This window comes from Perca fluviatilis, chromosome 4 (genome assembly GCF_010015445.1).
Source record: "Perca fluviatilis chromosome 4, GENO_Pfluv_1.0, whole genome shotgun sequence".
Lineage (NCBI taxonomy): Eukaryota > Metazoa > Chordata > Actinopteri > Perciformes > Percidae > Perca > Perca fluviatilis.
In genome coordinates this window covers 4,184,956-4,199,562 of record NC_053115.1, presented here as the reverse complement: position 1 = coordinate 4,199,562, position 14,607 = coordinate 4,184,956, and the positions used below count along the sequence as shown (strand labels likewise).

Sequence of the window (14,607 nt, the reverse complement as noted above, 5' to 3'; positions counted from 1 at the left end):
CAACAACTATTTCTCACAATTACACCAGTCACATATAGGTATGCAATGGATATGTTTTGCAAAATGTCAGTGTTTGAGTTTTGTTCTGCTTTTTTCTGTATTTATGGTTATCAGATATTACGCTCTCTCTCTCTCTCTCTCTCTCTCTCTCTCTCTCTTTCTCTCTCTCTCTTTCTCTCTCTTTCGCGTCACCAAGAGTCAGGTTCTCTCCGAGGTTTCTGCCTGTTAAAAGGAAGTTTTTCCTCGCCGCTGTCGCACCAAATGCTTCCTGTCAGGGGGGAATTGTTGGGTCTCTGTAAATTATAGAGTGTGGTCTAGACCTACTCCATCTGTATCCTGAGATAATGTCTGTTATCTTTTGACACCATAAATAAAATAGAATTGAAATTGAATTCTTTTTTTATAAACACAGCAATCTTTGGGCTACACTATCAGCATTAATATGAATATAGTAAATATAGTAATAAAAGCTCAGATGAAAAAGGGGCATTACAATTACAGTGTTATAAGCAAGGTACAGAAGGGGGGGGGGGCATAATTAATCAATGAGAAGTGTTGGAATTGGAAAAATGGAGATTTGGAGACGCCAGAGGGGGCAAGAAGACCTGTGGCACGATGGCCCATTAGTGCGAACAAAAAGGTAAACTGTAATGCTGAGGAGTGTTTGGTCTGAGTGAAGCGGAGACCAGTCCCAGCCCTGCCCCTACCAATCCCTGATCTAACTGGCCAAACTGTCAAACTTGAGGCTCACTAGTCCCAAGACTCCCCTAAAAATCATGCAGTTGTGTGAGTTGTTGAGTTAGGGGAAAGCTGGTCTAAATACAGAACGTTCCACTTCTGGGATTTCTCTCGTTGTGCTGGAAATTCTGCCGGATGTCACTCTTTTTGGATGTCCGTCCCCTTCCACTTTCTTTGTGTTGTCATTTTAAACTCCGGTGGATTTGTGAGGACTATGGTTAACTGCTCCTCAGATCTCTGCAGGGTAAATCCAGACAGCTAGCTAGACTATCTGTCCAATCTGAGTTTTCTGTTGCACGACTAAAACGACTTTTGAACGTACACATGTTCCACCAAAACAAGTTCCTTCCTGAGGCTATTTTGCAGAGGCACCGTGGCTCCGTCTGGCATTTAGCATCGCCCAAGACTGTTGTGATTGGTTTAAAGAAATGCCAATAAACTAGAATACATTTTTCTCCCACCCAGAATTGCTGTGTGGACTCGCCAGACCCTCTTCCGCAGTGCTGTGGAGGAAGGTCTGGCAATGCGAGGGGAAAGCTAATAAACATTTCATCCAGCATTCAAAATTGAAGATTGAAATCAAATGTGGCGTCAATTGACATGATGGGATTAATTCATCTTATTTGTTAGGCATTAGGCTTTTAATTTACCACAGTCCCTCGATTCAGAGTTCAGTCTGCCGTAGTCTGGACCAACGGAAGCACATTTCCAGGATAACGGCGTTCTCAAAATCCCTTCGGTACGGGAAAGAACAACAAACTTTGAGCTAGCAGACTACTCGCTGGAAAAAGTTTTGAAAAAGATTTGGATCGTGCATCAAGGCAGGCCTGCTTTGTTCTTTCAGGGAATGATTGTAAAGATTTACAAAGAATATGTTTACTGCATTTACTCTCTAACTGGGACAGATTGGTGGGGATTTCTGTGGACAAAGTCCGAGACATTTTGCCTTTATTTGGATAGTTAATTTAATTTAAGTTTTTTCAAAAATTAACATCCGTAAACACAAATCCAACATATTATTAGCAAATATAAATCCCCACTGCTTCCTGGCCTATAGGTAAGGTATTCATTAAGGCCATCCACAAATACAAATACAAATACAAAGCTATGTATAGACCGCCCACACGTTATTGTAGGCCGAGTTTAATATGCAACTTCATTTTATACATAATATATAGTAGGGGGTCCCTGCTCCGTCTCTCTTTCAGTTAAGGGGTCCTTGGCTTAAAAAACGTTGAAGACCCCTGGTATAGAGAGTGACAGGAAATGTCGGTACACATTGCAACAGAGGTCCTTCAGGTGGAAGTTGAACCATGGACGTTGGTATGTGGTATACATATATTAACCATAAGGGTTTTCCCTCACTACAGACAAGCAAATTGTGATAATGGTAATAATATAGGCATATAGGAATATTTTCAATCCTTCCTTTGCTGGAGACATTTTCAAAACAAGACAAGATTCTGCTGTGTCTGCAGCATCACTGACAAAAGTATAAATGACCTTAAGACCTTCTAAATTTCCTCAAATCTTTCCTAAGAAGTTCAAGGTCCATAACTCCATGTTGTTTTTCAGGAACAGTGGCTAAAACAACAGCCGATGGGGTGGACATTAAATGCTTACTAGCCACTTGAGGAAAAATAAATTCATCTGAAGGCCGTAAAAACGTCTGAACTCGGCTATTAGAGAAATAGAACAGTCTCCTGTCTGGCAGCAACTTTGTTGTTACTGTGAGAGAAGGAAGCACTCCGCTGAGGTTTTGGTAAAAAAAACCAAAAAAAACAATAAAGGCCATCTCTGCGTCTTAAACCATGAAGAAAGATAGCATCTCACAGCAGTCGATTGGAATCACAAACAGACACTCCCGTGTGTTTTCCAACTCACTTGGCCCGACTTTTGCTTTATCGACGTCTGCGGATTATGAGTCTCCAGTCTGTCTTTCTTTTTCTTTCATCTTGGGGGACATATGGGATCTAGCATTACACCTGCTGCTGTCACTGTTACTGTAGCAACCTTTGATACATTGGCCTTTTGCGAGATGGAACTCAAATTCTCACATAAAGCTGAGAGTTCAAAGAGAGCCGAAGCTCTAGAAAATACTCTCTGGACCAGCTGGAAACTGCACACAGCTGAAAACGACACGTGCACTTTAGCTTTGGCCGTTGCAAGACGGAGCTATTGCATCAGGAGGAAAAATAATACCCTTCGGCTGCATTCACACCTGAGCAGTTTGGTCCGTTTTAACTAGTGCTGTCAAACGATACAAATATTGAATCGCGATTAATCGCATTAATGTCATAGTTAACTCGCAATTAATCGCATATTTTTATCTATCCTAAATGTCCCTTGATTTCTTTTTGTCCCATTATTTTTTTCTCATTTTAATGGTCTTATCAACATGGAAAAGTGGATCGGCTTGCTTTGTGCTTTTGTCGCCTGGCTTTGACGAGGGGGGGGCGGAGACTTGGCATCAGCTGTGTGCTCGGCCATCAGCTGTGTGCTCGGCCATCAGCTGTGCGCTCGGCCATCAGCTGTGCGCTCGGCCATCAGCTGTGCGCTCGGCCATCAGCTGTGTGCTCGACCATCAGGTGGTATTTCAGACTGGACGTGCTGCGATGATAGCTCAGTTCACAACGACAAAACATACACAGATCACTTTGGTCTTGTCAATGGAACCATTTGGCAACTTTTTAAAAGTAAACTTTCCATTCAGAATCTTATTAGCATCCATTTCGGAAGTCTTGCGATCGCCATCCACTCAAAACTTAGCCTGCTACTCTATGACCGGCTTGCGAGCCCAAACCAGTGTGTGCGGCGTGCCTGTTGTTGTGTTTCCGGTCTAGCTAGATCCGGGGTGGTGTTATAGTTTTTCTAACGTTACTAGTTGTTGCATGATGTGAAAAACACTACAAAGTTTTCCAGGCCAATGCCGGTAACGCCGTTAAAATGGGTTTGCGTTAACGCCGTTAATAACGCGTTTAACTGGCAGCAATAATTTTAACCGAACCCTGTAACGTTTCGTGGAATAGTCTGGTTCGATTGGGGTGGTGTGAAAGCTCATTCCAACTCTGGTGCGGACCAAACAACCAAACTCTGGTCCAACCCAAATATAGGAAGTGAACCGGAAAAAAATCTACTGCATTTACTAGCCTGCAATTTTAATCTTGCACACAATTTACGGACGTGTGATTTAACCGATGATGGCCTTCAAATCCATAACCTATTAGGAGCACACATCGTTCTTGTCTGTGTGACAATATAATCTCTCTCTCTCTCTCTCTCATCAGGGCCGCACTCTCCTTCACTCGCTGTCTGTCAGCTGCTCTCATTGTTCGCCTTCTTCTAAAATACTAGAAACTCTAAAGCAAATCCAGAAAACCCAAGACGTATACAGCGTAGGAAGCATCAGGGAGTTTCACTCTGATATTCTGTCCAATAAACAAGCAAAAATGCGACAATGTTGCAACTTCACCCCTGCATCGCACCCCGAGTCTAACAAACTATAGGTGTGGAAAGCACCCTCAGAGGCTACATATAACTCCTGGAAAAACGGGTGAAAATGTCCCTTTTCTACAATTCGCTATCCCTCTACTCTCTTCCATGCTTGGAAGATTTCTACAAGCGAAAGATCATATAATCTATTCGGTGAATTATGCACATTATCGTTCCACATTTTCTCCTCGGAGATGTGGTGCAATGCATCTAAGTTGTTGACAGATGATGGCAGTGAGGATATAGTCTGCTGTACTTGTGTCTGTCAGTGGGTTGTGGCTATAGAAGGGATACAGCTACGGCATTTAGCCGAGAAAATGCGGCGACGACAGTTAAGTTTAGGCTGGCCACACGCTGGCTGCGTGGCGTGAGCGTGGCGTTTCTGTTGCGTGGTGGCTGCGTGGCGTTTTCTATGTCTTTGCACACCAGAAACGTGTCTAACGCGGCGCAGCTGCTGCTGCTAGCCTTGTCTGGACACATGGATGTTTTTCATTGATTTACTGCACTCAAGCAGTAGTATACTTCATGTTAAACATAAATACATACTGATTTGATTACAGCAAAGACAACGTCGGCAGTATTGACGGCAAATTAGGCTACAGAATATTTCGTTCTGTATTGACAGGTGTAATATATGAAAATTGATAATTATTATTATTTTTTTTATTAAACATATCTGCATTTATGTCAAAACCTAGAGACTTTCAAACATCAATATGTCATTTATTAAATGTATTTGTGTCAAAATGACATATAAACATCTTTTCGTATTCTATTTTGTCTGGAAACGCTTCCAACACACTTGCGTGTCGTGTGAAAAATAGGCGTTGGTTCTATTTCTAGCATGCACGTGTTTTCGACGCGGCTCGAGCCGCGCCTGAGACGTGCGTGTCACGCAGGCAGTGGGTAAGCTCTGACCTGTTAACATGGGAGCCGAAATAATAACGGACACGCCACGCAGCTGACCACGCGAGCTGACACGCCACGCAGCCGGTGTGTGGCCGGCCTAAGACACCAAAACAACAAGTTAAGTTTAAGAAAAAGATTGGTGTTTGGAACACTCCCGAGGAACAAACACACATTTCCTGGGTGAAAGTAATACAATTATATTATTTTATTAGATTTCCTCAAGTACTGTATTTAGGTAGAAAGTTGAGCTACTTGTACTTGACTTGAGTCTCTTCTTTTCATGCCACTTTCTACTTCTACTCCGCTACATTTCAGAGAGCGATATTGTACTTTTTAATCCGCTACATTCATCTGACAGCTTTAGTTACTTTACAAATTAAATGTTTAGCACACAAAACACATGTAGATTATAAAATCTGATGTTTTATCATAAATTGAACTACCTAACGATATAAAGGCCTCCGAGTCCAGCTGAGATGATTAGACCATGAAACACATGATTGACAGAACTGTTTTCATCGTTTCCAGTTTCTAAAATAGGAGGACTTTTCTGCATTGAGTACTTTTACTTTTAATACTTTCAGTACATTTTCCTGATGACAATTTCATACTTTGGCTTAAGTAACGTTTCAATGCAGTACTTGTAACAGAGTATTTTTACAGTGTGGTATTAGTACTTTTACTTAGGTAAAAGATCTGAATACTTCTTCCAGCACTGATATTAGATTAGCCGTAGCGGTATCCCTTCTAGGCACAGAGCGAACCTCCTCCTCAGTCCTGCATTCACCAGATGGGACTAGAGTAATTCTGCGCCTTAATGCAGTGCACATCACCTCATATCATCAAACACCAGCAGCCCCCATCACTGTTGACTGATGTTCTGAACACAGAGAACCACTAGAGGGCAATCACTGTGTGAAAGAACCATCCAGCAGCTACAGCGTGTGAGTGTGGGGGATAATGACAGGCTTCATACGTGGTCTGCCTCTCTGCTTGTTTTTCTCTATATGTGAATACATCCCAGTGTGCAAAAGGAGTGCACAGAAACCTGGTTTTATCTCAGACACAGTAGAAAGGACCAAATTTCTCCCTCCGTCTCTGGAAAACTCAAGTATCTGCATTGTCATGAGCACATTTTCTTTATCGTACAGTCAATACAGCCTACTCTTATTAATATTAAGACAAAGTGTTCTGGTGTCTAAATGATGCCCAGTGATGCTAGATTGCTATAGTGGCAGTGGGCTTATTCCATGTCTCCAGGGATTCATAGGCTACTGTAAATCTGCTGAATATTTACATATGTTTATTATCTGACAGAGTGCGCTGCAGATAGCTTGTGATGCACCATGATGTAAGGAACACTTTATCTAAAAGATATGTAGATCGCAGTGCGAGCCACATGTCAGAATAGCTTTGGGTTAAATTGCAACTTCAGAGAAAATCACATCTTGTGTCTACCCGGGATTTGATGAAGCTACATTACAGCAATGATGGGATGTATGGAGGTACAAAATTTATAAAAGTAACTGTGTGCACATCCCACCTTCTGGCAGGTGCAGGACAAATGAAAATACTTAAAACGAAAATAATATAATGTCCGCAACACTGCTTTAAACTCCCATATTTAATATAAAAATGCAACGTTTCGACCTAGCTGCCTGAAGAAGACCCAGCTGGGTCGAAACGTTGCATTTTTATATTAAATATGGGAGTTTAAAGCAGTGTTGCGGACATTATATTATTTTCGTTTCTTATGGAGGTACAGCATAAACATGTACATTTGGGGCATCCTGGAGGGCTATAGGGGTTTAAGACGCTGACCATGTAGTTGCAACGTTCCCCAGTCCTGACTTGGGATTTTTGTAGCATGCCGTTCCACCGCTGTCTCCAAACATTTCAGCTTTCTCTACTAGTCTCGCATTGGCCAGCCCCTTTCTGTTCAATGCTGCACTTTGCACCACGTTTGTACGGTTATTACCTCGAAGCTGGTACGGTGGCTCTGCAACGGTGGCTCTGCAAAATAGTCTCGGGTAGGAACTTGTTTTGGTGGAACATTTGCACCCCGCAAAAGACAACGCCACATACTAAGAAGTTAACTGTTCCCATAATACAGTAATGTGAGCTATTTAAAGCTATAGTGCGTAGTTTCTGTCGCCAACACTGTCGGCGTGTCCACATGATACAGCCACCCCTCCACCACGCAACTGCTAGTAGCCAAGGAGGACACGGAGGATTAGAAAAACATGGTGGACTCTTCAGAAGAGGTCATTATCTTCACTCGAGCTTCTGCTCGGGAAAGTCGCCGGACGCCACAATCTTCTGAACACAGTCCTACTGAGAAATCCAGAGAGAGTTTTGAGGGGCTGATAGTCTTAATCAGCTTTGTAGCAACTGGCTTGAATGTAACGGACGTCCATTAATATCAAAATGTTACACACTAAAGCTTTAAATTAGCTGATACATGGTTAAATTCAGATTATTAATAGAAAATATAATCAACAATAAATAGTATTAAACACAGACTACCTGGAGCTCAGCTCTGTATGCAGCGCTGGTGTACCACTGCCCACTGGTTTCCTCTCAGTTTGTTTTAAAATGACAAGGACTGTTTTTATATCAAAAGGTATGACTTTTTTTTTCACTTACAGAATGTAGCATTAGCCTATGTGCTTTGAAGTAAAATGTCTTTTATATCTGACTGTAAAGAAAAATGGAAGTACATTCCTAAGCTACTCCAGACTCTGTACATTCATGATTGTCTAAATATACAGGTTTAGTTTTATTCTACACTGGCATTTTTACTATTCATTTTACAGTTTAAAGGTCCAGTGTGTGGGAATTTCTAGCGTTGAGATCATATATCAACAATCAACTCTCTCGCACCACGCAGTTGTGAAACCAAAGCTGGTATTACAGCTACGGTAGCCTTCACGCTTCAAAAAGCCGCTCTCTTGCTCTTTTCAATCTCCACTTTTCTGTTGCAAGACTAAAACAACCTTTGAACGTACACATGTTCCACCAAAACAAGTTCCTTCCCGAGGCTATTTTGCAGAGGCAGCGTTACTCCTTCTGGCCCTTAGCGCCGCCCACGACGATGGTGACTGGTTTAAAGAAATGCCAATAAACCAGAGCACATTTTTCTCCCATCCCGGAATGCTGTGTGGACTAGCCAGACAGGAAGGTACTTTGACTTTAACTAAGAGCGTTTTGCGTTTGAGTTTTCACCTATAGTAAAACAAATGCATTTGTTTTTTTGTTTAGCACTTTGCTGACTTCAGGATGCTAAAAAAACAAACAAAAAAAACAAGATACATATATATGGTGCATATTCCTAAATTATTGGGGTTTCATTTATTTGGGGTTAATTGGGGCCCAGCAGCTCATTACCTCGTCCTGCAAGCAGTTAAAGCCAGCCATGCTTGAAGGGCTCCTGACAGCACCACCAAACAGTAGCCCACAGAGTCACGTTAACAAGCTTTTCAAAATGAGCTCTCCTAAAAAATTTGAAGCATAAAGCTTTAAAAGTGGATTATTTAGAGTTTTGTATAAGTAGTAAACTATCAACCCATCCCCCCGGCTATCAGGCTAAATCGACCTGCAGTTGCTGTTGCGTGCTGGTGGAGGGAGGGGACTAGTACTACCTCATGAACAAACACACAACCGCTGACAAATATGCACGAATGTACGTGACCGTCGAGGTGAGCGAAGCGTGCGTATTTTGGCGCCACAGAAACTCGACGTAGCCTACCTGTTGAGTAGCCTATATGCACATGCGTTCAACAACTCGGCGTCTCTCTCTCTCTCTCTTTTACTCTCTCTCTCTCTCTCTCTCTCTCTCTTTTACTCTCTCTCTCTTTCTCTCTCTCTCGCTGAACCTCCAGTCCTGCAAGAGTTAAACGGTTTTCCTTCTCCCCCAATGTACGGAGCGTCTACTGGAGGTTGCGGCGGCAGCGGTAGCGGCAGCGGTAGCGGCAGCGGCAGCGGACGCGGCAGCCGCGTACAGCAGCGCAACCAAACCCGGCCAACTTCACAACAAAGCTGCCACCAGGCTACTACACCACCAACCAGCCATGTCGGAGCGAAGGAGGATCTCTGGATATGGATTTGACAGCGCGCAGTCTTGCTCCTACTGAGCGCGAGTGTGTGTGTGTCTGTGTGTGTGTGTAGGCTATGTGTGTGTGCGTGTGAGAGGGAGAGAGGGCTGCTTTTTGGGGGGTTTTGTTTGGCTGTGTGGATATATCGCCTCCATGGACGGGCAACGGGGCTTTTACGAGATGGAGAACCCGACGGAGAACCCCAGCAAGGCGGCGGAATATCTAAAGGAGCTGAATAAAATCATCAAGACCCAGCAGGGGCTCCTGGAGAAGCAGAGGGTCCGGATCGAAGAGCTGGAGCTCCAGGTGACGGAGCTGTGCAAGGAAAACGTCTGTCTGAAAGATCAGCACCTCCGGCACCTGGCCACCTGCAGACTCCAGCAGGGGAACCACTCCGCCCTGCTGGGAGCCATCAAGGAGAACGTCACGCAGGAAAAGTAAGTTCTAGTTGTTCATCTGTGCCACATGGTCTCTTTTTGTGTGTGTGGTGTTTTAAGCAGGGCGCTGTCAAGGCTGTAGGCTAGATCTCTCCTTAGCGACCACCAAACTGTTTACTTCGTGACAGGAGAGATCCGTGTGTAGCCTACAGTATGCGTGCCATTCAGCCCCGTCAGGTGGAAACCACGCAGGCAAATCAAATGCATACTTATCCGCCACTCTGTTATGGATCCGTTTTTTAAATTTTTTTTATTATCCGTGTAATTTCTATATCGTCAGGGATTATTTTCTGTCTCGCACAGACTATACGCTTCACACGACTATCGCGTAATATAGATTCCGTTATAGGAGCACTCTGGAGTATAGCCTATATGCCAAAGTATGATTTTCTTATATTCTATCAGGTCACCATCACGGTAAAAGTCCGGACCAGTGGGTGTGACTTTGGTTGTGTTATGACAGGGGGAGAGGATCGCGCCATGCAGCTGTGGCGTTGTAAGAAAACACTGTTTACGCATCTTTTGGTCCGGCTGACTTTCTTGGGGCGACAGATACTATGGGTGGGTTGGACAGAACGGGCCTATAGGGCAGAGTTCTAGGAGTTCTAGGTCAGGGGCCCTGTCTAAAAAAATTGTTGATGTTAAATGATTGAAAATATATGTCTAACACAAGGAGAAATGTACATTTAACATCTATAAATGACCCCAAATGACCCCAAAGACACACAAACCGAGTACAAGTAAATGCAAAAACCACCACAAAAAGATGCAAAACGAGTAAAAAGTTGATTCAAAGCAAACTCAAAGACACAACATGACTAAATATAGACTCTATACTCTTCCTCTGTAGACAGGGTGTGGGGGGCTATAACATGTCTGTGTCCAGGGGCCCGTTGGATCAGGTGCCCAGCTGTCTCAATTATTTTTTGCTAAAAAACGATTCCAAAGAGATGCTAAATGACCACAAACGTAGGCTACACAAAACGATTCCAAATGACCCCAAATGACTACAGAGATGCTAAATGATTGAAAATATACACAACACAAGGACAAAATGTACATTTAACGTCTACAAATGACCCCAAAGAGAAACAAACCGAGTAAAAATAAATGCAAAACGAGTAAAAAATATATTCAAAGCAAACATAAAGACACACAATGACATGGAGACTCTTGTTCCTCTGTAGACAGGGTGGGGGGCCTCTAACATGTTTGTGTCCAGGGGCCCCATTGGGTCAGATGCCCTCTTTTTTTTGTTGCTAAAAAACGATTCCAAAGAGATGCTAAATGACCACAAACGTAGGCTACACAAAATGATTCCAAATGATCCAAAATTACTACAGAGATGCTAAATGATTGAAAATATACACAAAACAACCCCAAAAATGTACATTTAACATCTCACAGTTTCCTTTATGATTTTTTATATCAGTGGGGGCAGGTCTGTCCGAACAAGCTACACTTAGAACGGAGCCACCGTGGTGATGTTTTTGGTGGAGCTGTTGGTTTAATAGTCGACTCGGAAGAAAGCGAACGTTTTGATGATAAACTCCATCAACACAACAGTATGTGGAGTTAAACTGGACGGGCCCAGTAACCTCTGAATAGTTCTACTGGTTGTTACATTGCAATGTGGGGGGTGCATTATGTCGGCAGGACAATTTAAAAGGGAACCGCGACTACATTTTTCGTACAGCCCTATTTCTGATACCGTGGTGGCAGAAATGTTGCCATGGTGGGCCGCCACTACAAAATCAACATAGAGGAAACACTGCACCTACAAATGACCCCAAAGACACACAAACCGAGAAAAAATAAATGCAATACCACCACAAAAAGATGCAAAACGAGTAAAAATAGATTCAAAGCAAATACAAAGACGCAAAATGACTAAAAGTAGTCTCTGGGAGACTCTAAATTGCTAAACGACTGAAAATATACACAGCGCAAGCAAAAAAATTACATTTAACGTCTACAAATGACCACAAAGACAAACAGAGTAAAAATAAATGCAAAACAAGTACAAAATATATATATAATGAAAATATATTCAAAGCTAACACAAAGACACACAATGACATGGAGACTCTAAATTGGGTAGTGTCTTGTTCCTCGGTAGACAGTGTGGGGGGCCTCTATTAGGGGTGGGAATCACCAGAGGCCTCACGATACGATATCATCACGATACCTATGTCACGATACGATATTATTGCGATTTTAAACATATTGCAATATTCTGCGATATATTGCAATGTACTACCTTTTTTCCAACTTCAGATTTTTCCCAGTTTCAAATTATGTCCCCAAAGGACAATTTTGTCAACATCTGTTTTATCTTAAATGATACATTTCTCTGTTTGTTCATCTCACTTACATTGTATTGCTGCAAAATGGGATTGTCAAGCAGACAGACTGACCAACACATATATAATAATAGATCGAAACTTGGCATCTGTGTATCGATACAGTATTGCCACGAAAAATATCGCGATACTATGCTGTATCGATTTTTCCCCCCCACCCCTAGCCTCTAACATGTCTGTGTCCAGGGGCCCGTTGTGGCATAATCCGTGCATGACAAGTATACGCTGGATATTTTCTGAAGACATTACCTGGGAAATATGATTTGATGTACGGTCAATAAGTACAGCCGCGTTGATTTTGTCTCAAGACCTTTTTAATTTAAAACGACGCAGTTGCGTTGGAGAGCAGCCGAGCTCTACTATCAAAGTTGATTCAGAAATGTTCCATCACGGCTGCCAAAACATGTAAGGTTAATTGTTTAATAAATGAAAGTATCCACGCAGGTGACCGTTATTTTAGCAAGAACATGCAGTTATGTTTTACTGCATGTAAACAGAACATTATAAAGCAGCTTTACGCCAGTGGTGGAATGTAACTAAGTACATTTACTCAAGTATTGTACTTGAATAAAATGTTGAGGTACTTGTTCTTTCCTTGAGTCTTTTCTTTTCATGCCACTTTCTACTTCTACTCCGCTACATTTCAGAGAGAAATATTGTACTTTTTACTCCACTACATTCATCTGTTACAGCTTTAGTTACTTTACAAATTAAGATTTCTGCACACAAAACACATGTAGTTTATAAAATATGACGTTTTATTATAAATGAAACTAGCCAACAATCACCATGCCACTTCAGTACAGTATACATAGTATTTTTTTGATATTCTCATAAACATACAGTATTCCATGTTTAGAGCATTAGCAGAAATCCTGTGGTAGGCCATATGGATAAAATCATATGATATTGATTTGCCCTGATACAGGACCAACACCTTCTGGTCCTCCAGCTCCAGAGGATCAGCTGCTTTTCTCACTTTTATGTTGATGTCAGTTGAATCTCTTTGGGTTTTAGACCGTTGGTCAGATGTTAGCCTCCCATTGCCAGACCCTCCTCCGCAGCGCTGCGGAAGAGGGTCCGGCTAAGCCACGGTGCCTCTGCAAAATAGTCTCAGGAAGGAACTTGTTTAACAGAAAACTCCGATTGGACAGATAGTCTAGCTAGCTGTCTGGATTCACCCTGCAGAGATCTGAGGAGCAGTTAACCATAGTCCTCACAAACCCACCGGAGGTTAGAACGCCAACACACAGCAACACACGGACATCTGGCGGAATTTCCGGCAGCACCAACAATCCACTAGTCAGATTACATTATTCAATTCCATTCAATTTTATTTATAGTGTCAAATCATAACAGAAGTTATCTCGGGACCCTTTACAGATAGAGTAGGTCTCAACCACACTCTATAATTTATAATTTATAGAGACCCAACAATTCTCCCCCCGCCCCCCCTTCACAAATGCAGCTATGGGCATGGCCATTCGTAATCTTTGTTCTAGGAAGAATGTTGAGCGTACAAAGTCACTGGATGGTATGGACATCTACAAGCTGTGAAGAAAATGACTACAGCTAACACAAAACCAGATATATTCTGACAGTCTGTATTGACTCGTATTGAAGTCCATAAAAACAATGAAAAATCAACAATTGAGCACTCGGCTACTCAGCAGCCCACCAGTTGGTGAGCGAGAAAGGAGTTCTCGCCATCTTTTATTTTGGTTCTTATTGATTTTAACGGAAAAGACCATTTCTACTGCAAAATTTTTTTGTTTTTGTGTTACTTTTCCTCCGCCTGACATTGTTTTCCCCCCAGGATTATAGGTCACTGAGAAGATTTTCTACCATCCAATGAGTTCATCTTCTCTACATTCTTCCTAATGCACATTTTATTCAATTTTTGAATGATTTGAGTGTCAAATCATAATATAATTTACAGAGACCCAAACATTTCCCCCGAGAGCAAGCATTTGGTTCGACAGTGGCGAGGGAAAACTTCCTTTTAACAGGCAGAAACCTCAGACAGAACCTGGCGAGAGGGAGACAGAGAGAGAGAGAGAGAGAGAGAGAGAGAGAGAGACAGAGAGAGAGAGAGAGAGAGAGAGAGAGAGAGAGAGAGAGAGAGAGAGAGAGAGAGACAGAGAGAGAGAGAGAGAGAGACAGAGAGAGAGAGAGCTATACATTGATTTATATTGGGATTAGGGCTGCATCTAAGGATTATTTTCATTAGTCTATGTCGACAATGTTCCACTTCCAGGATTGCTCCGGTGCCGCCAGAAATTCCCCGGATGTCTCTCTTTTCGATGTCCGATACCTTCCGCTGTCTTTGTGTTGCCATTTTAAACGGTGGACATATGAGGACTAGGCATGGGCCGGTATGAGGTTCTGATGGTATGATAACCTTCAGCAAAAAAAGCACGGTTTCATGGTATTGCAATTACATCTCTAAAATGTATTATTTTAAAATGTCTGGGTAAAAATGTTTTTTTTATTTTAAACAGCATATAGAATATTTGGTAGATTTTTAAATGTGTAAAAAAGAAGAAACATAAAGACAGACATGTTCATTTAACC

General features: G+C 42.2%; 1 protein-coding gene across 5 annotated transcripts in view; it reads left to right on the top strand.

The window, feature by feature from the left end:
- Nucleotides 1-8,830: 8,830 nt before the first annotated feature.
- iqsec1b (IQ motif and Sec7 domain ArfGEF 1b) overlaps nt 8,831-14,607 on the top strand; it is a 241,601-nt gene continuing 235,824 nt past the window's right edge. For 2 of the 5 annotated variants that reach the window (XM_039797027.1, XM_039797028.1), the window contains exon 1: nt 8,831-9,670. In XM_039797027.1, the coding sequence (XP_039652961.1) occupies nt 9,387-9,670 (284 nt within the window). In that variant the 5' untranslated portion in view covers nt 8,831-9,386. The remainder of the gene's footprint in view (nt 9,671-14,607) is intronic. The other 3 variants (XM_039797022.1, XM_039797024.1, XM_039797023.1) reach the window with 2 other exon arrangements.